This window comes from Oncorhynchus mykiss, chromosome 19, assembly GCF_013265735.2.
Source record: "Oncorhynchus mykiss isolate Arlee chromosome 19, USDA_OmykA_1.1, whole genome shotgun sequence".
NCBI lineage: Eukaryota > Metazoa > Chordata > Actinopteri > Salmoniformes > Salmonidae > Oncorhynchus > Oncorhynchus mykiss.
Window position 1 is genome coordinate 9260344 of NC_048583.1, and position 24208 is coordinate 9284551.

General features: G+C 41.1%; 2 protein-coding genes across 4 annotated transcripts in view; one reads left to right on the forward strand and one right to left on the reverse strand.

Annotated features, from left to right (window-relative positions):
- Positions 1 to 12474, reverse strand: part of LOC118941449 (CD209 antigen-like protein A) — a 35443-nt gene extending 22969 nt beyond the window's left edge. The window contains exons 1-4 of one of the 2 annotated variants that reach the window (XM_036954177.1): positions 11735 to 12474; positions 8821 to 8916; positions 3661 to 4340; positions 3389 to 3560 (exon numbers count right to left, since the gene is read on the reverse strand). In XM_036954177.1, coding sequence (XP_036810072.1) covers positions 3910 to 4340; positions 8821 to 8916; positions 11735 to 11837 — 630 coding nt within the window. In that variant the 5' untranslated portion in view covers positions 11838 to 12474 and the 3' untranslated portion in view covers positions 3389 to 3560; positions 3661 to 3909. Of the gene's footprint in view, positions 1 to 3388; positions 3561 to 3660; positions 4341 to 8820; positions 8917 to 11734 lie in introns of those variants that run through there. The other variant, XM_036954178.1, reaches the window with a different exon arrangement.
- LOC110534503 (CD209 antigen-like protein C) overlaps positions 1 to 24208 on the forward strand; it is a 69450-nt gene that overhangs the window by 38054 nt on the left and 7188 nt on the right. Inside the window, exon 1 of one of the 2 annotated variants that reach the window (XM_036954176.1) lies at positions 20704 to 21204. The exons of the other annotated variant lie outside the window; for it this stretch is intronic. Within the exon in view, the coding sequence (XP_036810071.1) occupies positions 21102 to 21204 (103 nt within the window). The 5' untranslated portion in view covers positions 20704 to 21101. Of the gene's footprint in view, positions 1 to 20703; positions 21205 to 24208 lie in introns of those variants that run through there. 2 annotated transcript variants of the gene reach the window in all.

The following is a 24208-nucleotide window of genomic DNA, read 5'->3' on the forward strand; positions in this document are numbered from 1 at the left end:
TGTGGGTGGAGTCTAGTCAGTGTGTGGGTGGAGTCTAGTCAGTGTGTGAGTAGAGTCTAGTCAGTGTGTGGGTAGAGTCTAGTCAGTGTGTGGATAGAGTCTAGTGAGTGTGTGGGTAGAGTCCAGTGAGTGTGTGGGTAGAGTCCAGTGAGTGTGTGGGTAGAGTCTAGGGAGTGTGTGGGTAGAGTCTAGTGAGTGTGTGGGTAGAGTCTAGTGAGTGTGTGGGTAGAGTCTAGTGAGTGTGGGGGTAGAGTCTAGTGAGTGTGTGAGTAGAGTCTAGTGAGTGTGTGGGTAGAGTCTAGTGAGTGTGTGGGTAGAGTCTAGTGAGTGTGTGGGTAGAGTCTAGTGAGTGTGTGGGTAGAGTCTAGTGAGTGTGTGGGTAGAGTCTAGTGAGTGTGGGGGTAGAGTCTAGTGAGTGTGTGAGTAGAGTCTAGTGAGTGTGTGGGTAGAGTCTAGTGAGTGTGTGGGTAGAGTCTAGTGAGTGTGTGGGTAGAGTCTAGTGAGTGTGTGGGTAGAGTCTAGTGAGTGTGTGGGTAGAGTCTAGTGAGTGTGTGGGTAGAGTCTAGTGATTGTGTGGGTAGAGTCTAGTGAGTGTTGTGGGGGTAGAGTCAATTGAGTGTGTGGGTAGAGTCTAGTGAGTGTGTGGGTAGAGTCTAGTGAGTGTGTGGGTAGAGTCTAGTGAGTGTGTGGGTAGAGTCTAGTGAGTGTGTGGGTAGAGTCTAGTGAGTGTGTGGGTAGAGTCTAGTGAGTGTGTGGGTAGAGTCTAGTCAGTGTGTGGGTGGAATCTAGTCAGTGTGTGAGTAGAGTCTAGTCAGTGTGTGGGTAGAGTCTAGTCAGTGTGTGGATAGAGTCTAGTGAGTGTGTGGGTAGAGTCCAGTGAGTGTGTGGGTAGAGTCCAGTGAGTGTGTGGGTAGAGTCTAGGGAGTGTGTGGGTAGAGTCTAGTGAGTGTGTGGGTAGAGTCTAGTGAGTGTGTGGGTGGAGTCTAGTCAGTGTGTGGGTGGAGTCTAGTCAGTGTGTGAGTAGAGTCTAGTCAGTGTGTGGGTAGAGTCTAGTCAGTGTGTGGATAGAGTCTAGTGAGTGTGTGGGTAGAGTCCAGTGAGTGTGTGGGTAGAGTCTAGTGAGTGTGTGGGTAGAGTCTAGTGAGTGTGTGGGTAGAGTCTAGTGAGTGTGTGGGTAGAGTCTAGTGAGTGTGTGGGTAGAGTCTAGTGAGTGTGTGGGTAGAGTCTAGTGAGTGTGGGGGTAGAGTCTAGTGAGTATGTGAGTAGAGTCTAGTGAGTGTGTGGGTAGAGTCTAGTGAGTGTGTGGGTAGAGTCTAGTGAGTGTGTGGGTAGAGTCTAGTGAGTGTGTGGGTAGAGTCTAGTGATTGTGTGGGTAGAGTCTAGTGAGTGTTGTGGGGGTAGAGTCAATTGTGTGTGTGGGTAGAGTCTAGTGAGTGTGTGGGTAGAGTCTAGTGAGTGTGTGGGTAGAGTCTAGTGAGTGTGTGGGTAGAGTCTAGTGAGTGTGTGGGTAGAGTCTAGTGAGTGTGTGGGTAGAGTCTAGTGAGTGTGTGGGTAGAGTCTAGTGAGTGTGTGGGTGGAGTCTAGTCAGTGTGTGGGTAGAGTCTAGTCAGTGTGTGGGTAGAGTCTAGTCAGTGTGTGGGTAGAATCTAGTCAGTGTGTGGGTAGAGTCTAGTCAGTGTGTGAGTAGAGTCTAGTCAGTGTGTGGGTAGAGTCTAGTCAGTGTGTGGATAGAGTCTAGTGAGTGTGTGGGTAGAGTCCAGTGAGTGTGTGGGTAGAGTCCAGTGAGTGTGTGGGTAGAGTCTAGGGAGTGTGTGGGTAGAGTCTAGTGAGTGTGTGGGTAGAGTCTAGTGAGTGTGTGGGTAGAGTCTAGTGAGTGTGTGGGTAGAGTCTAGTGAGTGTGTGGGTAGAGTCTAGTGAGTGTGTGGGTAGAGTCTAGTGAGTGTGGGGGTAGAGTCTAGTGAGTGTGTGAGTAGAGTCTAGTGAGTGTGTGGGTAGAGTCTAGTGAGTGTGTGGGTAGAGTCTAGTGAGTTTGTGGGTAGAGTCTAGTGAGTGTGTGGGTAGAGTCTAGTGATTGTGTGGGTAGAGTCTAGTGAGTGTTGTGGGGGTAGAGTCAATTGAGTGTGTGGGTAGAGTCTAGTGAGTGTGTGGGTAGAGTCTAGTGAGTGTGTGGGTAGAGTCTAGTGAGTGTGTGGGTAGAGTCTAGTGAGTGTGTGGGTAGAGTCTAGTGAGTGTGTGGGTAGAGTCTAGTGAGTGTGTGGATAGAGTCTAGTGAGTGTGTGGGTAGAGTCTAGTCAGTGTGTGGGTAGAGTCTAGTGAGTGTGTGGGTAGAGTCTAGTGAGTGTGTGGGTAGAGTCTAGTGAGTGTGTGGGTAGAGTCTAGTGAGTGAGTGGGTAGAGTAGTGAGTGTGTGGTTAGAGTCTAGTGAGTGTGTGGGTAGAGTCTAGTGAGTGTGTGGGTAGAGTCTAGTGAGTGTGTGGGTAGAGTCTAGTGAGTGTGTGGGTAGAGTCTAGTGAGTGTGTGGGTAGAGTCTAGTGAGTGTGTGGGTAGAGTCTAGTGAGTGTGTGGGTAGAGTCTAGTGAGTGTGTGGGTAGAGTTTAGTGAGTGAGTGGGTAGAGTCTAGTTAGTGTGTGGGTAGAGTCTAGTGAGTGTGTGGGTAGAGTCTAGTGAGTGTGTACATAGAGTCAGTGCAAGAGTGTCAGTGTAAAAAACAAAAAAAGGTGTCTATGTAAATACAGACATGTTTTTCAGATTTAAAAGGAGCATTGCCTTATTTGGAACAATAACCAACACTTTATCTGTATTTTTTAAATTATATTTTAAGATATGTCTTTAGTGCTTTTGGAATGACATCTATGAACATGATTTGAAGCAACATGTAATCTGCTAAAGGTCTCTATCACACCTGGATGGTCAAGTCTCACCTTGTGTTCTTTGAATTATGAACAACACGGATAATCAGTCCTACTCATTACAATGTGGTTATTGTTATTATAGAGCAGTAGTCTCTTACCTTGGGGTGGTCAGTGTTATTATAGAGCAGTAGTCTCTTACCTTGGGGTGGTCAGTGTTATTATAGAGCAGTAGTCTCTTACCTTGGGGTGGTCAGTGTTATTATAGATCAGTAGTCTCTTACCTTGGAGTGGTCAATGTTATTATAGAGCAGTATTCTCTTACCTTGGGGTGGTCAGTGTTATTAGAGCAGTAGTCTCTTACCTTGGGGTGGTCAGTGTTTTTAGAGCAGTAGTCTCTTACCTTGGGGTGGACAGTGTTATTATAGAGCAGTAGTCTCTTACCTTGGGGTGGTCAGTGTTATTATAGAGCAGTAGTCTCTTACCTTGGGGTGGACAGTGTTATTATAGAGCAGTAGTCTCTTACCTTGGGGTGGTCAGTGTTATTATAGAGCAGTAGTCTCTTACCTTGGGGTGGTCAGTGTTATTTTAGAGCAGTAGTCTCTTACCTTTGGGTTGTCAGTGGGGTGCCGTCCACCCATTTCCAGGTCCCCTCAGTAACAGAGTCAGTCAGACCAATCCAGGCTCTCTTAAAGAAGCTGAAGAGAAACTCCTGTTGGTGAGAAAGATACTGATGATTTCAACTACTATAGACTACATGTGTTAAATACTGGAAGATACATTACTGACCAAGGCATGTTTGATTCTCTCACCTGTTCCTTATCACTGTTTATGATCACCATGTCTGCTCCTCTCTTCAGACAGTCCTGTCTACTCTCCCTCCAGGGTTTTTTCACTGTAGACAGGAAGTACCAACTGGATTCAAACTTCTGCCAACCTTCAGGACATTTTTGTTCTACAAGACAACAACATGCATTTCCATCTTGTTATTCTGCACCTATTATTGTAGAATACGAACACAAGTTTACTGCATATTAGATATGTGTTGTTTTGATCATTTATCAGGTTAACTCACTCAGATTAGAGAACTTTGACGTGAGATCATCTCTATCCTTCTGTAGCTGGTCTCTCTCTTTAGTCAGGGTGTTGTAACTGGTCTGTAGCTGGTCTCTCTCTTTAGTCAGGGTGTTGTAACTGGTCTGTAGCTGGTCTCTCTCTTTAGTCAGGGTGTTGTACCTGGTCTGTAGCTGCTTTCCCTTTTTAGTCAGATTGTTGTAAATGGGTTTTACCTGGTGTCTCTCTTCAGTCAGGGTTTTGTAACTGGTCTGTAGCTGGTCTCTCTCTTCAGTCAGGGTGTTGTAACTGGTCTGTAGCTGGTCTCTCTCTTCAGTTAGGGTGTTGTAACTGGTCTGTAGCTGGTCTCTCTCTTCACTCAGGGTGTTGTAACTGGTCTGTAGCAGGTCTTTCTCTGCAGTCTCATTGCCTCTGTTATCTGGAAAGGATTGATACATATAGCTCCTGGTTAATTCCCTCACAAAACAGTAATTCAATCATTTCTAAATGCATTTTCCCATGATAATGACTGAGATGATTGGGATGCAGCGTGGACATTTCACCAGTAAAACGTGATGAATTATCATTCAAGATTGACATGGATGTTTAGAGACTATTTTGAAATGAGGATTGCCTAACGTGGTGTAGGAAGGTGTTAAATATAACACGTTTTTGAGACGATGTGGATATAGTCAGACGTAATCTGAGGATGCGTGTCATGTATATTCTATAAAGATATTCAAAAGGGGACATCTGTCGGTACAAACTTGATTGAGACATGATGATGTCATAAACAAATATCACTCCACCACTGGTTACAAAGACATGATTGACATCAGGAAAATAGGACAAACTATCAGCTGATCATTGACGTTGATGATTGATGTAAATCTGCTAGTTAGCTAGATCAATCATTCTTTCACTGATTGGGATGTAATCTTTAATACTCACAAATAATAACTTTATAACATAGCCTGACCTTCATGGTCCCGCTTTAAATTACCTTCAGCTTATGAAGGATTTTATACAGCCTTCGTAATGCTTTCATAAACACTACATAAATATGTTATTTAGCATCTTTAAGTATATGTCATGCTTTATAAAGGGTTCATAAACATGGCCTAACTGTGTGACAATATCACCCATGTCAAGTGTGACATGACCCACTATGTTGAATATGATATAAACATATAAAGGGAGACATGCTGTGCTGAAGGAAGAAACAGGCTGTAAAGTTAAGTTTAGATGACACCTAATCTCGTTCCCAGACACTTCTGCCCAAATGGTCAGAAGATAAACACATCAAACTTGGCTTTCATTAGTTATGTTAGGTTAGCAAAGGACATGGCCTAATGGCAGGCAAATATTTTACTCAGTAAGGTCACTTACATACCTATAGAATTCAATGGTCACTCCAACTAAGGACAACTTTGAATGGTTGATATCCCAGGCTTATACTGTGCATTCAGAAAGTATTCAGACACTTTGACTTTCTGAAAACCATATTCTATAATGTATTAAATTGTTTTCTCCCCTCATCAATCTAAACACAATACCCCATAATGGTATTTGTGCAACTTTAAGCTAGGGGGCACTATTTTTATTTTTGGAAAAATAACGTTCCCAAAGTTAACTGCCTATTTCTCAGGACCAGATGCTAGAATATGCATATAGAAAGATAGAAAACAATCTAGAGTTTCCAAAACTGTAAAAATATTGTCTGTGAGTATAACAGAACTGATATTGCAGGCGAAATCCTGAGATAAATCCAATCAGGAAGTGACCCTTATTTTGAAACCCCTGTCTTTCTATGCATCCCTATTGCCCATTGAAAGGGAAAACAACCAGATTCCTTTTTCTACGTCTTCCCTAAGGTGTCTACAGCCTTTAGACGTAGTTTCACGCCTTTATGTTGAAGAATGAGCGTAAACAAACACATTGCGTAAGTGGCCAGCTGATGGCTCTCAGAGTGATTCTTGCATGAAAGAAAGAGGTAGCCATTTTTCCTCCCGGTCCTACTGAAAAGCCAACTGTCCCGGTTGATATATTATCGAATAGATATTTGAAAAACACCTTGAGGATTGATTGCAAAAAAATGTTTGCATGTTTCTGTCGATATTATGGATATAATTTGGATTTTTTTTCGGCGTTGTCGTGACCAGTGGATTTCTGAACATAACGTGACAAAAAAACGTATTTTGGGTATAAAAATAATATTTATGGAACAAAAGGAACATTTGCTGTCTAACTGGGAGTCTCGTCAGTGAAAACATCCGAAGATCATCAAAGGTAAACGATTAATTTCATTGCTTTTCTGATTTTCGTGACCAAGCTTCCTGCTGCTAGCTGGACATAACGCTATGCTAGGCTATCCATAAACGTACACAAACTCTTGTCTTGCTATCACTGTTGGTACTAGGGGGCAGTATTTTCATTTTTTGACGTTCCCGTTTTAAACGGGATATTTTGCCAGGACAAGATGCCAGAATATGCATATAATTGACAGCTTTGGATAGACAACACTCTACCGTTTCCAAAACTGTAAAGATATTGTCTGTGAGTATAACAGAACTGATGTTGCAGGCGAAAGCCTGAGAAAAATCCAATCCGGAAATGCCCCAGATTTTGAAAGCGCTGCGTTCCAATGAGTCCCTATTGAGCTGTGAATGTGTCATCGACGAGCTTACGCTTTCTACGTATTCCCCAAGGTGTCTACAGCATTGTGACGTAGTTTTACTCATTTATGTTGAAGAATAGCCGTAGGCGGCTACATTGCGTAAGTGGTCTCATGGTGGCTCCCAGAGAGATTCTTGCGTAAAATACAGAGGTAGCCATTACTCCAATCGGTCCTACTGAAAAACGAATTGTCCCGACGGATATATTATCGAATAGATATTAGAAAAACGCCTTGAGGATTGATTTTAAACAACGTTTGCCATGTTTCTGTCAATATTATGGAGCTAATTTGGAATATTTTTCGGCGTTGTCGTGACCCCAATTTCCGGGCGATTTCTCAGCCAAACGTGAAGAACAAACGGAACTATTTCGACACCAAAAATTAGATTTTGGGAGAAAATGAACTTTGGCTATCTACCTGGGAGTCTCGTGAGTGAAAACGTCCGAAGTTCATCAAAGGTAAACTATTTAATTTGATCGCTTTTCTGATTTTCGTGACAAGGTTGCCTGCTGCTAGCAAGGCATAATGCTATGCTAGTCTATGATAAACTTACACAAATGCTTGTCTAGCATTGGCTGTAAAGCATATTTTGAAAATCTGAGATGACAGGGTGATTAACAAAAGGCTAAGCTGTGTTCCAATATATTTCACTTGTGATTTTCATGAATATGAATATTTTCTATTAAGATTATTTGACCATTGCGCTATGCTAATTAGTGTAGTTGCTGACAATTCTCCCGGATCCGGGATGGGTAGTTCCAAGATTAAAAATAATAAAACAGAAATATCAAATTTACTATTATTATTCAGACCCTTTACTCAGTACTTTGTTGAAGCACCTTTGGCAGCGATTACAGCCTCGAGACTTATTGGGTATGATTATTGGTTACAAGCTTGGCACACCTGTATTTGGGGAGTTTCTCCCATGTTTCTCTGTAGATCCTCTCAACCTCTGTCAGGTTGGATGGGGAGCATTGCTGCACAGCTATTTTCAAGTCTCTCCAGAGGTGTTCGATTCGGTTCAAGTCCAGGCTTTGACTGGGCCACTGAAGGACATTCAGAGTCTTGTCCTGAAGCCATTCCTGCGTTGTCTGTCATGTGCCTTTTACTGAAGAGTGGCTTCCGTCTGGCCACTCCACCATAAAGGCCTGATTGGTGAGTGCTGCATAGATGGTTGTCCATCTGGAAGGTTCTCCTATCTCCACAGAGGAACTCTGGAGTTCTGTCAGAGTACTTTTGTTGAAGCACCTGGCCGTCACGTCCCTGACGGCCAGCTATAGCAAGAGCCTTGGTGTTTCCCAACTCCTTCAATTTAGGAATGATGGAGGCCACTGTGTTCTTAGGGACCTTCAATGCTGCAGAAATGTATTTGTACCCTTCCCCAGATCTGTATCTCAGCACAATCCTGTCTCAGAGCTCTATGGACAATTCCTTTGACCTCATGGCTTGGTTTTTGCTCTGACATGCACTGTCAACTGTAAAACCTTCTATATACAGGTGTGTGCCTTTCCAAATCATGTCCAATCAATTGAATTTACCACAGGTGGATTCCAATCAAGTTGTAGAAGCATCTCAAGGAAGATCAATGGAAACAGGATGCACCTGAGCTCAATTTCGAATCTCACAACGAAGGGTCTGAATACTTATGTAAATAAGGTATTTATGTTTTTGTTTTTTTACACATTTGGAAAATATTCTATTAACCTGTTTTCACTTTGTCATTATGCGGTATTGTCATTGTGTGTTGATTGATTAAATATTTTCTTCTCCTCATCAATTTTCTAATAAGTCTGTAACATAACAACATGTGAGGACGTCTGAATACTTCCAGAATGCACTGTAGACATGGTTTGTGTCCTCAAGTAGAGCTGATGTAGTTATTTTCTTTTTGTTGTCACATTATTGGGGCGGCAGGGTAGCCTAGTGGTTAGAGCGTTGGACTAGTAACCGGAAGGTTGTGAGTTCAAACCCCCGAGCTGACAAGGTACAAATCTGTCGTTCTGCCCCTGAACAGGCAGTTAACCCACTGTTCCCAGGCCGTCATTGAAAATAAGAATTTGTTCTTAACTGACTTGCCTGGTTAAATAAAGGTAAAATAAAATAAAAAAAAAATTGGCAGTGCTTGACTTTGACTGAAAAAAAGTTTCAGTACGCAGTCCCAAATGGCACCCTATTCCCTATATAGTGCAATGTCAAAAGTACTGTCATAGTGGGGTATCAGTTGGGACAAAGCCTCACTCACAGAAAGCCAGTCTCAGGGAGATGTTGAGAGTTACTTGTAGAACACACAGCACTCCTAAACACACAGCAGCCAGCCTGTAGAGTCTTAGTCTTCCATCTGCAGAGAAACACAGGCAGACACACACACAGACACACACGCACGCACGCACGCACACACACACCATCCTACATTATGATTACAAACAGAATAAACAACATCACTATGATTAGAACTCTGACAACCAAACCCCCCTCCCCCCGATTTAGGGTTGGCAGCGAACGTTTGCTCAAGAGTGCTGTCATCTCAATTCTGATAAACAGGAAGCCAAAATTACACAATATAGCTAAAGCAAGACGTAAAGAGGATATCTGTGATGCTGCTTACATTGTTGGGATTTTGAAATGTATAATATTCATTCTTCATGAATGTAACTTCTACTGTAAATGCCTCATGAGCTTAGTTTAACTTTCTAACCCCATCAGGACCCAAAATATAAGCTTGTTCTACCACAGAACTGTTAACACTGTGTAGACTCAAATGGGTAAAACTATCATTTTGACCTCATGGATGGACAGTCCTTGAATACATACTATAGCTATGAATTACATACAGTACCAGTCATACATACTGTAGCTCTGTCTATGAATTACATACAGTACCAGTCATACATACTGTAGCTATGAATTGCATACAGTACCAGTCATACATACTGTAGCTATGAATTACATACAATACCAGTCATACATAACTCTGTCTATGAATTACATACAGTACCAGACATACATAACTATGTCTATGAATTACATACAGGACCAGTCATACATACTGTAGCTATGAATTACATACAATACCAGTCATACATAACTCTGTCTATGAATTACATACAGTACCAGACATACATAACTATGTCTATCAATTTCATACAGTACCAGTCATACATAGTTCTGTCTATGAATTACATACATTACCAGTCTTACATACTGTAGTTCTGTCTATGAATTACATACAGTACCAGTCATATATAGTTCTGTCTATGAATTACAAACAGTACCAGTCTTACATACTGTAGTTCTGTCTATGAAATACATACAGTACCAGTCATACATAGTTCTGTCTATGAATTACATACATTACCAGTCTTACATACTGTAGTTCTGTCTATGAATTACATACAGTACCAGTCTTACATACCGTAGTTCTGTCTATGAATTACACACAGTACCAGTCTTACATACTGTAGTTCTGTCTATGAATTACATACAGTATCAGTCATATATATTTATGTCTATGAATTACATACAGTGCCAGTCATATATAGTTCTGTCTATGAATTACATACAGTACCAGTCATATATAGTTCTGTCTATGAATTACAAACAGTACCAGTCTTACATACTGTAGTTATGTCTATGAATTACATACAGTACCAGTCTTACATACCGTAGTTCTGTCTATGAATTACACACAGTACCAGTCTTACATACTGTAGTTCTGTCTATGAATTACATACAGTATCAGTCATATATATTTATGTCTATGAATTACATACAGTGCCAGTCATATATAGTTCTGTCTATGAATTACATACAGTACCAGTCTTACATACTGTAGTTCTGTCTATGAATTACATACAGTACCAGTCATACATACTGTAGTTCTGTCTCTGAATTACATACAGTACCAGTCATACATACTGTAGCTCTGTCTATGAATTACATACAGTACCAGTCATATATAGTTCTGTCTATGAATTACATACAGTACCAGTCATACATAGCTCTGTCTATGAATTACATACAGTACCAGTCATACATAGTTCTGTCTATGAATTACATACAGTACCAGTCATACATACTGTAGTTCTGTCTATGAATTACATACAGTACCAGTCTTACATACTGTAGTTCTGTCCATGAATTACATACAGTACCAGTCATACATACTGTAGTTATGTCTATGAATTACATACAGTACCAGTCATATATACTGTAGCTCTGTCTATGAATTACATACAGTACCAGTCATATATACTGTAGTTCTGTCTATGAATTACATACAGTACCAGTCATATATACTGTAGTTCTGTCTATGAATTACATACAGTACCAATCATACATACTGTAGCTCTGTCTATGAATTACATATAGTACCAGTTATACATACTGTAGTTCTGTCTATGAATTACATACAGTACCAATCATACATACTGTAGCTCTGTCTATGAATTACATACAGTACCAGTCATACATACTGTAGCTCTGTCTATGAATTACATACAGTACCAGTCATACATACTGTAGCTCTGTCTATGAATTACATACAGTACCAGTCATACATACTGTAGCTCTGTCTATGAATTACATACAGTACCAATCATACATAGTTCTGTCTATGAATTACATACAGAACCAGTCATACATACTGTAGCTCTGTCTATGAATTACATACAGTACCAGTCTTACATACATAACTCTGTCTATTAATTTGAGTGGTTACATTTCTGCAACGTACATTTATTTTTTCTGTTTCTCTGAGCGGATAAAACAGGCAGGTCACCAGGTGCACAGAGCCTGTTTCAGGTTACCAGCCCCTCAGCTGTTTACCAAAAACAGTGGTGGGGTATCCGCTGTGTTGTTGTTTACATTTTTTATTTTCAATTGATCTTTTTAAATAGTTGTACATAGTTCCAACAACTGAAGTAAAAAATAATATTGAATTGATGCATTTTAGTGTATGAGACCCCAGCAGGTTGTAAACCTCAGGCTCTGTACCAGCTGTACCACAGAGAAGACAGAACAATAAAACATGTACAAGTGTTTTTCTATGATGTGCTATTAGTGTGTGTCCACGTGCCAGAATACGTGTGTGAGCTCGGTTTGTGCGTTCATACCTGTCTGAATCTGTGTGTGTGAGAGAGAAAGATAATTCTTTGTACCTGAGAGATGGATCTCAGTCTTCACGCTCCTCGTTGCTCTATTCTGGTATTCTTGATTAACTTCTTTTAATTCAATCATCTGTTTGTTGACGTAGTCGGCCATCTTAACTAACCGTACCGAATATCAATGATGACCCCAACCAATCAATTAATCAACTAATTCAGACTGTCTGTCCTTTTATTGTAATATATATAATTTTTACTTTTACTTATAGTATTAACTTACTTCTACTGTATGATTACCTTTCTAACAGACTAATATCTGCTGTATGATTCTAACTTCAATTACAAGTTGTTGTCTGATGTGCCTCTCCATTGGGGTCTCTGTCTGTCTGTGGTCGACTGCAGTAGAAAGAACGTTTAAAGTATGCAATCTCTTTCAAGCAAGATGTTATATTCCGCAATAACTATATGTGACATTGTTCGTAAGGAAGTGACATCATGGCTCGCACTTCGTGACTCACATTCAATCAGGAAGCTGGTAGACCTCAGAGATTGTTCCTTTATTTACTCATCTGTGCCTTTGTTCTTCTTATTAGAAAAGTGATTTATAATAATTGATTATGAAAAAAAATAAAAAAATAAAGTCACATGACATGTTGCTAATAAAAAGAGGGAAAGAGAGAGAGACTTGTGTACAGTCTACAAGAAATGTTACATAATTAACTGTACATCTTAACATTGACAATAGGTATTGAGTATTATATACCTAGTTTGTTTTGTGTGCGTACATGATTCAGTGTGTGTGTGTGTGTGTGTGCATGATTCAGTGTGTGTGTGTGTGCATGATTCACTGTGCGTGTGTGTGTGTGTGTGTGTGTGTGTGTGTGTGTGTGTGTGTGATGAAGAGCCTTTTTCACAGATCCAGTAGTGTGGATATGAACACTGATAGTCCCACCATTCTCCTTGGCCTGATGACCAGTAAGGTACCACCACACAGTTCTCACCTTCACCACCATTAGGCTCTCCACTCCTCCAATACCTGCAGTAGAAACAAAAGAGTTAGACTGACCACTCTCTCAAAACCTAGAGTATGAACAACACAGAGAATCAGTCCTACTCCTTCCACTGTGGTCAGTTATTAGAATAGTAGTCTCTTACCTTGGTGTGGTCAGTGTTATTAGAGCAGTAGTCTCTTACCTTGGGGTAGTCAGTGTTATTAGAGCAGTAGTCTCTTACCTTGGGGTGGTCAGTGTTATTAGAGCAGGAGTCTCTTACCTTGGGGGTAGTCAGTGTTATTAGAGCAGAAGTCTCTAACCTTGGAGTGGTCAGTGTTATTAGAGCTGTTGTCACACCCTGACCTTAGTTATCTTTGTTTTCTTTGTTATTTTGGTTAGATCAGGGTGTGACGAGGTTGGGTATGTTAGTTTTTGTATTGTCTAGGGTTTTTTGTAGATCTAGGAGCTGTTTATCGTTGTCTCTGATTGCGGATCATATTCAGGGAGCCATTTTGCCTAGTCCTTTTGTGGGTTCTTGGTCTATGTATAGTTGCCTGTCTGCACGACGCATATTAGCGTCACGGTGAGTTTTTTTGATAGTTTGTTTAGTGTTATTTCTATAATTAATTAAAGAAGAATTACGCTTACCACGCTGCGCCTTGGTCTCCTCCTTACGGCGAACGTGACAACAGTAGTCTCTAACCTTAGGGTGGTCAGTGTTATTATAGATCAGTAGTCTCTTACCTTGGGGTGGTCAGTGTTATTATAGATCAGTAGTCTCTTACCTTGGGGTGGTCAGTGTTATTATAGATCAGTAGTCTCTTACCTTGGGGTGGTCAGTGTAATTATAGATCAGTCGTCACTTACCTTGGGGTGGTCAGTGTTACTATAGAGCAGTAGTCTCATACCTTGGGGTGGTCAGTGTTATTATATAGCATTAGTCTCTTACCTTGGGGTGGTCAGTGTTATTAGAGCGGTAGTCTCTTACCTTGGGGTGGTCAGTGTTATTAGAGCAGTAGTCTCTTACCTTGGGGTGGTCAGTGTTATTATATAGCAGTAGTCTCTTACCTTGGGGTGGTCAGTGTTATTATAGAGCAGTAGTCTCTTACCTTGGGGTGGTCAGTGTTATTATATAGCAGTAGTCTCTTACCTTGGAGTGGTCAGTGTTATTATAGAGCAGTATTCTCTTACCTTGGGGTGGTCAGTGTTATTATATAGCAGTGGTCTCTTACCTTGGGGTGGTCAGTGTTATTATATAGCAGTAGTCTCTTACCTTGCGGTGGTCAGTGTTATTAGAGCAGTAGTCTCTTACCTTGGGGTGGTCAGTGTTATTATAGATCAGTAGTCTCTTACCTTGGGGTGGTCAGTGTAATTATAGATCAGTCGTCACTTACCTTGGTTGGTCAGTGTTACTATAGAGCAGTAGTCTCTTACCTTGGGGTGGTCAGTGTTATTATATAGCATTAGTCTCTTACCTTGGGGTGGTCAGTGTTATTATAGAGCAGTAGTCTCTTACCTTGGGGTGGTCAGTGTTATTAGAGTGGTAGTCTCTTACCTTGGGGTAGTCAGTGTTATTAGAGCAGTAGTCTCTTACCTTGGAGTGGTCAGTGTTATTAGAGCTGTTGTCACACCCTGACCTTAGTTATCTTTGTTTTCTTTGTTATTTTGGTTAGATCAGGGTGTGACGAGGTTGGGTATGTTAGTTTTTGTATTGTCTAGGGTTTTTTGTAGATCTAGGAGCTGTTTATCGTTGTCTCTGATTGCGGATCATATTCAGGGAGCCATTTTGCCTAGTCCTTTTGTGGGTTCTTGGTCTATGTATAGTTGCCTGTCTGCACGACGCATATTAGCGTCACGGTGAGTTTTTTTGATAGTTTGTTTAGTGTTATTTCTATAATTAATTAAAGAAGAATTACGCTTACCACGCTGCGCCTTGGTCTCCTCCTTACGGCGAACGTGACAACAGTAGTCTCTAACCTTAGGGTGGTCAGTGTTATTATAGATCAGTAGTCTCTTACCTTGGGGTGGTCAGTGTTATTATAGATCAGTAGTCTCTTACCTTGGGGTGGTCAGTGTTATTATAGATCAGTAGTCTCTTACCTTGGGGTGGTCAGTGTAATTATAGATCAGTCGTCACTTACCTTGGGGTGGTCAGTGTTACTATAGAGCAGTAGTCTCATACCTTGGGGTGGTCAGTGTTATTATATAGCATTAGTCTCTTACCTTGGGGTGGTCAGTGTTATTAGAGCGGTAGTCTCTTACCTTGGGGTGGTCAGTGTTATTAGAGCAGTAGTCTCTTACCTTGGGGTGGTCAGTGTTATTATATAGCAGTAGTCTCTTACCTTGGGGTGGTCAGTGTTATTATAGAGCAGTAGTCTCTTACCTTGGGGTGGTCAGTGTTATTATATAGCAGTAGTCTCTTACCTTGGAGTGGTCAGTGTTATTATAGAGCAGTATTCTCTTACCTTGGGGTGGTCAGTGTTATTATATAGCAGTGGTCTCTTACCTTGGGGTGGTCAGTGTTATTATATAGCAGTAGTCTCTTACCTTGCGGTGGTCAGTGTTATTAGAGCAGTAGTCTCTTACCTTGGGGTGGTCAGTGTTATTATAGATCAGTAGTCTCTTACCTTGGGGTGGTCAGTGTAATTATAGATCAGTCGTCACTTACCTTGGTTGGTCAGTGTTACTATAGAGCAGTAGTCTCTTACCTTGGGGTGGTCAGTGTTATTATATAGCATTAGTCTCTTACCTTGGGGTGGTCAGTGTTATTATAGAGCAGTAGTCTCTTACCTTGGGGTGGTCAGTGTTATTAGAGTGGTAGTCTCTTACCTTGGGGTGGTCAGTGTTATTAGAGCAGTAGTCTCTTACCTTGGGGTGGTCAGTGTTATTATATAGCAGTAGTCTCTTACCTTGGAGTGGTCAGTGTTATTATAGAGCAGTATTCTCTTACCTTGGGGTGGTCAGTGTTATTATAGAGCAGTAGTCTCTTACCTTGGGGTGGTCAGTGTTATTATATAGCAGTAGTCTCTTACCTTGGAGTGGTCAGTGTTATTATAGAGCAGTATTCTCTTACCTTGGGGTGGTCAGTGTTATTATATAGCAGTAGTCTCTTACCTTGGGGTGGTCAGTGCTATTATATAGCAGTAGTCTCTTACCTTGCGGTGGTCAGTGTTATTAGAGCAGTAGTCTCTTACTTTTGGTTGGTCAGTGTTATTATAGAGCAGTAGTCTCTTACCTTGGGGTGGTCAGTGTTATTATATAGCAGTAGTCTCTTACCTTGGGGTGGTCAGTGTAATTAGAGCAGTAGTCTCTTACCTTGGGGTGGTCAGTGTTATTATATAGCAGTAGTCTCTTACCTTGGGGTGGTCAGTGTTATTACAGCAGTAGTCTATTACCTTGCGGTTGTCAGTGTTATTAGAGCAGTAGTCTCTTACCTTTGGTTGGTCAGTGTTATTATAGAGCAGTAGTCTCTTACCTTGGGGTGGTCAGTGTTATTATATAGCAGTAATCTCTTACCTTGGGGTGGTCAGTGTAATTAGAGCAGTAGTCTCTTATCTTGGGGTGGTCAGTGTTATTATATAGCAGTAGTCTCTTACCTTGGGGTGGTCAGTGTTATTAGAGCAGTAGTCTCTTACCTTTGGTTGGTCAGTGTTATTATATAGCAGTAGTCTCTTACCTTGGGGTGGTCAGTGTTATTATATAGCAGTAATCTCTTACCTTGGGGTGGTCAGTGTTATTAGAGCAGTAGTCTCTTACCTTTGGTTGGTCAGTGTTATTATATAGCAGTAGTCTCTTACCTTGGGGTGGTCAGTGTTATTATATAGCAGTAATCTCTTACCTTGGGGTGGTCAGTGTAATTAGAGCAGTAGTCTCTTATCTTGGGGTGGTCAGTGTTATTATATAGCAGTAGTCTCTTACCTTGGGGTGGTCAGTGTTATTAGAGCAGTAGTCTCTTACCTTGGGGTGATCAGTGTTATTAGAGCAGTAGTCTCTTACCTTGGGGTGGTCAGTGTTATTAGAGCAGTAGTCTCTTATCTTTGGGTGGTCAGTGGTATTATAGAACAGTAGTCTCTTACCTTGGGGTGGTCAGTGTTAATATAGAGCAGTAGTCTCTTATCTTTGGGTGGTCAGTGTTATTATATAGCAGTAGTCTCTTACCTTGGGGTGGTCAGTGTTATTAGAGCAGTAGTCTCTTACCTTGGGGTGATCCGTGTTATTAGAGCAGTAGTCTCTTACCTTGGGGTGGTCAGTGTTATTAGAGCAGTAGTCTCTTACCTTGGGGTGGTCAGTGTTATTAGAGCAGTAGTCTCTTATCTTTGGGTGGTCAGTGTTATTATAGAGCAGTAGTCTCTTACCTTGGGGTGGTCAGTGTTATTATATAGCAGTAGTCTCTTACCTTGGGGTGGTCAGTGTTATTATAGAGCAGTAGTCTCTTACCTTGGGGTGGTCAGTGTTATTATATAGCAGTAGTCTCTTATCTTTGGGTGGTCAGTGGTATTATAGAGCAGTAGTCTCTTACCTTGGAGTGGTCAGTGTTATTAGAGCAGTAGTCTCTTATCTTGGGGTGGTCAGTGTTATTATATAGCAGTAGTCTCTTACCTTGGGGTGGTCAGTGTTATTAGAGCAGTAGTCTCTTACCTTGCGGTGGTCAGTGTTATTAGAGCAGTAGTCTCTTACCTTTGGTTGGTCAGTGAAATTATAGAGCAGTAGTCTCTTACCTTGGGGTGGTCAGTGTTATTATATAGCAGTAATCTCTTACCTTGGGGTGGTCAGTGTAATTAGAGCAGTAGTCTCTTATCTTGGGGTGGTCAGTGTTATTATATAGCAGTAGTCTCTTACCTTGGGGTGGTCAGTGTTATTATATAGCAGTAGTCTCTTACCTTGGGGTGGTCAGTGTTATTATAGAGCAGTAGTCTCTTACCTTGGAGTGGTCAGTGTTATTAGAGCAGTAGTCTCTTATCTTGGGGTGGTCAGTGTTATTATATAGCAGTAGTCTCTTACCTTGGGGTGGTCAGTGTTATTAGAGCAGTAGTCTCTTACCTTGCGGTGGTCAGTGTTATTAGAGCAGTAGTCTCTTACCTTTGGTTGGTCAGTGAAATTATAGAGCAGTAGTCTCTTACCTTGGGGTGGTCAGTGTTATTATATAGCAGTAATCTCTTACCTTGGGGTGGTCAGTGTAATTAGAGCAGTAGTCTCTTATCTTGGGGTGGTCAGTGTTATTATATAGCAGTAGTCTCTTACCTTGGGGTGGTCAGTGTTATTATATAGCAGTAGTCTCTTACCTTGGGGTGGTCAGTGTTATTATAGAGCATTAGTCTCTTATCTTTGGGTGGTCAGTGTTATTAGAGCAGTAGTCTCTTATCTTGGGGTGGTCAGTGGTATTATAGAGTAGTCGACAACATCCGGTCAAAGGGAGTTATTTTGAGGGGACAGCAAATTTACGCTGTTATACAAGCTGTACACTCACTACTTTACATTGTAGCAAAGTGTCATTTCTTCAGTGTTGTCACATTAAAAGATACACTCAAATATTTACAAAAATTGTGATATACTGTATATATATATATATATATATATATATATATATATATATATATATATATATATATATATATATATATAAATGGAGTAGAATGTAACAGCAAACCCACACATCTCAACACAGCGACCATGCTTCCTCCACTCAATCAACATATTGTGGATTAGAGGGAGCATGGCTGAGATGCGTGTGTCTGCCGCTCCACCCCTCCCCACATGAAATAGCCTTTTTGAGGCTGTTGAGGGGAGGGCAGGCCCACAACAATGGCCAGAGTGAAATTGAACAGCACTACAACCTAGTGATTATGTTCCCTGTACTCTATATAGATATGTTTGGTATGGGTTGGTGTGGAGCATGGTGTTCAAAACCTTCTGGTGTCACATGCACTAAAATGTATCAATTAAATTGTTTTACTTCAGGTATTGAAACTAATTTGAACTATTTACATGTGATTAATTGAAAATAACATTTTTAAACAGCACAGTGTACACCCTGCCGGGGCTGGAAAAATGGAGCCACTCTTAAATGCAGAGACAGAACTATGCATGCAAGGACTGATCCTCCACGAGTTCAAAATGATAGTTTCAACAATCTGAGGCTTCACAGTGTTTGTTAACAGTTCCATGGTAGAACAAGCTTATATTTTGGGTCCTGATGGGGTTAGAAAGTTAAACGTATCTCATGAGGCATTTACAGAATAAGCCACATACAAGAATCAATGGGGAAATATTATTCATTTAAAAGTAGAAAATAAAATGTGATTTGGCAATCACAGAAAGACCCTTTAATTCATACTTTGGCTATATTGTGTCATTTTGGTAATTTCTTCATACAGTAGCTTCCTGTTTATCTGATGTGAGGTGACCACAAGCTTGAGCAAACTGTTGCTGCCTACCCTCAATCGAAAGAAAACCAATGGCGCAATGGAAATGTTTGGCTTTCAGAATTCTAATCATAATCATTAGTGATGTAGGATGATGGCGTGTGTGTTTCTGTAACTGTGTGTGTGTGTGTGTGTGTGTGTGTGTGTGTGTGCCTGTTCCTCTGCAGATGGAAGACTAAGTCTCTACAGGCTAGCTGCTGTGTGTTTAGGAGTGCTGTGTGTTCTACAAGTAACTCTCAACATCTCCCTGAGACTGGCTTTCTGTGTGTGAGCCTGTGTCCCAAATGACACTCCATTAGTGCACTGGTCAAACGTAGTACACTAATATAGGGGATAGCGTGCCATTTGGAAATCTAGGGTGTCATTTGGGACCCTATTCCATGTATAGTGGATTACTTTAACCCTGGCCGATAGGATAGATATGTATTTTATTATCACACTATAGTTCTGTTCACACAAAGCAAGGATCACAATTCGGACTTACAGACGTTACATAATTTGTGGGACCAGCAGTGTTTCAAAATTGCTGACACACAAAGAAATTAAATTATGAAAATAACACAACCACAGTGTCCCAAATATCATCCTATCCTCTTTAAAGTACACTACTTTTAACACAGGCACTTAAGGCTTTGGTCAAAATCAGCTCACCATATAAGGAATATAGTGTCATTTGGAACACATAACAGGAACTTCTCTTTCTTTAGCCCGTTCTAATGAAGAAAGAAAACATTTAGAGGCCTGTTACAACACCACTGGTCTGGAGCAAGACAGAGACCAAACAGATACCAGTAGAGGTATCATTGACCTGTGTACAGACAGATACCAGTCCCGGATGAACCGAAACCAGTTACTGAGCTGAGAGAGAACAGTTAGAGAAAGAGTGACCAGCTGCAAAACGAGAGAGACCAGTTAGAGGAGCGTTACATTACCCTGACTAAAGAAAGGGACCGGTTTAGTGACAGGGTCAGTCTGTCAGTTTGTTCATACTCTAGGTTCCGAGAGAGTGGCCAGTCTAACTCTGTGTTGTTCATACTCTAGGTTCTGAGAGAGTGGCCAGTCTACCTCTGTGTTATTCATACTGAGAGAGTGGCCAATATAACTCTGTTGTTTCTACTGCAGGTATTGGAGGAGTGGAGAGCCTAATGGTGGTGCAGTGTAGAACTGTGTGGTGGTACTTTATTGGTCACCAGGCTACGTGGAAGGGTGGGACTATCAGTGTTCATATCCACAGTACTGGATCTGTGAAAAAGGCTCCTTGTAGGTACTGCTGTTGAAGGAACTCTTTACTGTATCTGAAGAATGATCATATATGTTGGTAGAATGGCTGTACGAACGAGAAGTTGGAGAGAAAGGCATGCGCACACACACACACACAAAACAAATTAGGAATATATCACTCAATAGCTGTTGTCAATGTTAAAATGTACAGTTCATTATGTATCATTTCTTGTAGACTGTGCACACATCTCTCTCTCTCTACCTCTTTTTATTAGCAACATGTCATATGACTTCCAATGACATTTTTTTCATTATCAATTATTATAAATAACTTTTATAATAAGAACAAAGGCACAGATTAATAAATAAAGGAACAATGTCCTCTGAGTTCCACCAGCTTCCTAATTGAATGTGAGTCACGGAGTGCGAGCCATAATTTCACATCCTTACGAACAATGTCACATATAGTTATTGCGAAATATGACATCTTGCTTAAAAGTGATTGGATACTTAAAAGATTCTTTCAACTGCAGTGCACCACAGACAGACAACAGAGACACCAACAGAGACGCAAATCGGAGCAACTACTCAACTACTAGTCACTGAAGTTAGAATCATACAGTAGATATTACCATTAGGAGTCAGTTAGAAAGGTAATCATTAGTAAGATAATACTATAAGTAAAAGTTAAAATCATATATACCACAATAAAAGGTCAGACAGTCTGAATTAGTTGATTAATAAATTGATTGGGGTCATCATTGATATTCGGTACGGTTAGTTAAGATGGCCGACTACATCAACAAACAGGTGATTGAATTGAATGAAGTTAATGAAGAAAACCAGAATAGAGCAACGAGGAGCCTGAAGACTGAGACCCATCTCTCAGGTACAAAGAATGATCTTTCTCTCTCTCACACACACAGATGCAGACAGGTATGAACGCACAAACCGAAACCACACACGTATTCTGGCACGTGGACACAAACTAATAGCACATCATAGAAAAACACTTGTACATGTTTTATTGTTCTGTCTTCTCTGTGGTACAGCTGGTACAGAGCCTGAGGTTTACAACCTGCTGGGGTCACATACACTAAAATGCATCAATTCAATATTATTTTTCACTTCAGTTATTGGAACTATGTACAACTATTTAAAAAGATCAATTGAAAATAAAAAATGTAAACAACAACACAGCGGATACCCCACCACTGTTTTTGGTACAGCTGAGGGTCTGGTAACCTGAAACAGGCTCTGTGCACCTGGTGACCTGCCCATTTTTTCCTCAAGAAACGTAACCACTCTCAATAACAATTACGCTGCAGAAATGTAACCACTCTCAAATTCATAGACAGAGCTATGTATGACTTGTACTGTATGTAATTCATAGACATAACTACAGTATGTATGTCTGGTACTGTATGTAAGTCATAGCTACAGTATGTATGTCTGGTACTGTATGTAATTCATAGCTACATTATGTATGCAAGGACGGACCATCCATGAGATCAAAATTATAGTTTTACCCATCTGAGATTACACAGTGTTTGTTATCAATTCCATGGTAGAACAAGCTTATATTTTGGGTCCTGATGGGGTTACATAGTTAAACTAAGCTCATGAGGCATTTAAAAGTTACATTCATAAAGAATGAATAGGTAAATATTATACATTTCAAAGTCCCAAAAATGTAAGCAGCAATCGCAGATATCCTCTTTAAGTCATGCTTTAGCTATATTGTGTAATTTTGGTATTTTCTTCATCAAGTTGCTTCCTGTTTATCAGAATTGAGATGACAGCACTCCTGAGCAAACGTTCGCTGCCAACCCTAAATCGGGGGGGGGGGGGTGTGTTTGATGTTTGTTCTGTTTGTAATCATAATGTAGGATGGTGTGTCTGTGTCTGTTTCTCTGCAGATAGCAGACTAAGACTCTACAGGCTGGCTGCTGTGTGTTTAGGAGTGCTGTGTGTTCTACAAGTCATTCTCAACATCTCCCTGAGACTGGCTTTCTGTGAGTGAGGCCCAAATGACTCCCTATTAGCACTCTACTTTTGACAGTGCACTATATAGGGAATAGGGTGCCATTTGGGACTGCGTACTGAAACCTATTTCAGTCCAAGTCAAGCACTGCCAATAATGTTACAACAAAAACAAAATAACTGCATCAGCTCTACTTGAGGACACAACCCATGTCTACAGTGCATTCGGGAAGTATTCAGACACCTACACTTTTTCCACATTTTGTTACGTTACAGCCTTTTTCTAAAATTGATGAGGAGAAGAAAATATTGAATCAATCTACACACTATACCGCATAATGAGAAAGGGAACACAGGCTAATATCCAAATCTATATACTGTATATATATAAAAAAACATATATACCTTGTTTACATCAGTATTCAGATCTTTGCTATGAGACTCGAAATTGAGCTCAGGTGGAACCTGTTTCCATTGATCATCATTGAGATGTTTCTACAACTTGATTGGAGTCCACTTGTGGTAAATTCAATTGATTGGACATGATTTGGAAAGGCATACACCTGTCAATATAAGGTCCCACTGTCACGCGGGACGGAGTGTGTGAGGTAAGAATCAGGCGCAGAGAGCAGAGAGTTTCAAGGGAAGAAGTGCACTTTAATTTGGCACCAAAATGCAATGGCCTAAACACAGGGCGCGAAAAACACTGACCAACCCAAAACACAGGGTATACGGTCCGGAGCACTAACACACCCAACGACACCACACATAACACAAAAATAATCCCGCACAAAACAAGGGCGGGTAGACTAGGCTTAAATAAGGAAGCACATTAGACACAGGTGCAACAGGAAAACACAATTAGACACAGGCGCAACTATTAAGACGAAACAAACAGAAAAAGGAAAAAGGGATCGGTGACGACGACCGCCGAGCGCCGCCCGAACAGGCAGGGGAGCGAACTTCGGCGGGAGTCGTGACACCCACAGTAGACAGTGCATGTCAGAGCAAAAACCAAGCCACGAGGTCAAAGGAATTGTCCATAGAGCTCTGAGACAGGATTGTGTCGAGGCACAGATCTCCGGAAGGGTACAAAGACATTTTTGCAGCGTTGAAGGTCCCCAAGAACACAGTGGCCTCCATCATTCCTAAATGGAAGGAGTTTGGAAACACCAAGACTCTTCCTAGACCTGGACGCCTGGGCAAACTGAGCAATCAGGGGAGAAGGGCCTTGGTCAGAGACCAAGAACCCGATGGTCACTCTGACAGAGCTCCAGATTTCCTCTGTGGAGATGGGAGAACCTTCCAGAAGGACAACCATCTCGGCAGCACTCACCAATCAGGCCTTTATGGTGGAGTGGCGAGACGAAAGCAACTCCTCAGTAAAAGGCACATGACAGACAACGCAGGAATGGCTTCGGGACAAGTCTCAGAATGTCCTTCAGTGGCCCAGCCAAAGCCCGGACTTGAACCCGATCGAACACCTCTGGAGAGACTTGAAAATAGCTGTGCAGTGATGCTCCCCATCCAACCTAACAGAGTTTGAGAGGATCTACAGAGAAAAATGGGAGAACTCCCCAAACACAGGTGTGCCAAGCCTGTATTATCATACCCAAGAAGTCTCAACGCTGCCAAAGGTGCTTCAACAAAGTAACCAGTAAACGGTCTGAATACTTATGTAAATGTGATATTTCTGTTTTTTATTTTTAATAAAGTTTCAAAAACTTCTAAAAACTTTTTGCTTTGTCATTATGGGGTATTGTGTGTAGGTTGATGAGGGGAGAAAATAATTTAATACATTTTAGGATAAGGCTGTAAGAAAGTCAAAGTGTCTGAATACTTTCTGAATGCACTGTATAAGCCTTTGATATCAACCATTCAAAGTTGGACGTAGTGGGAGTGACCATGGA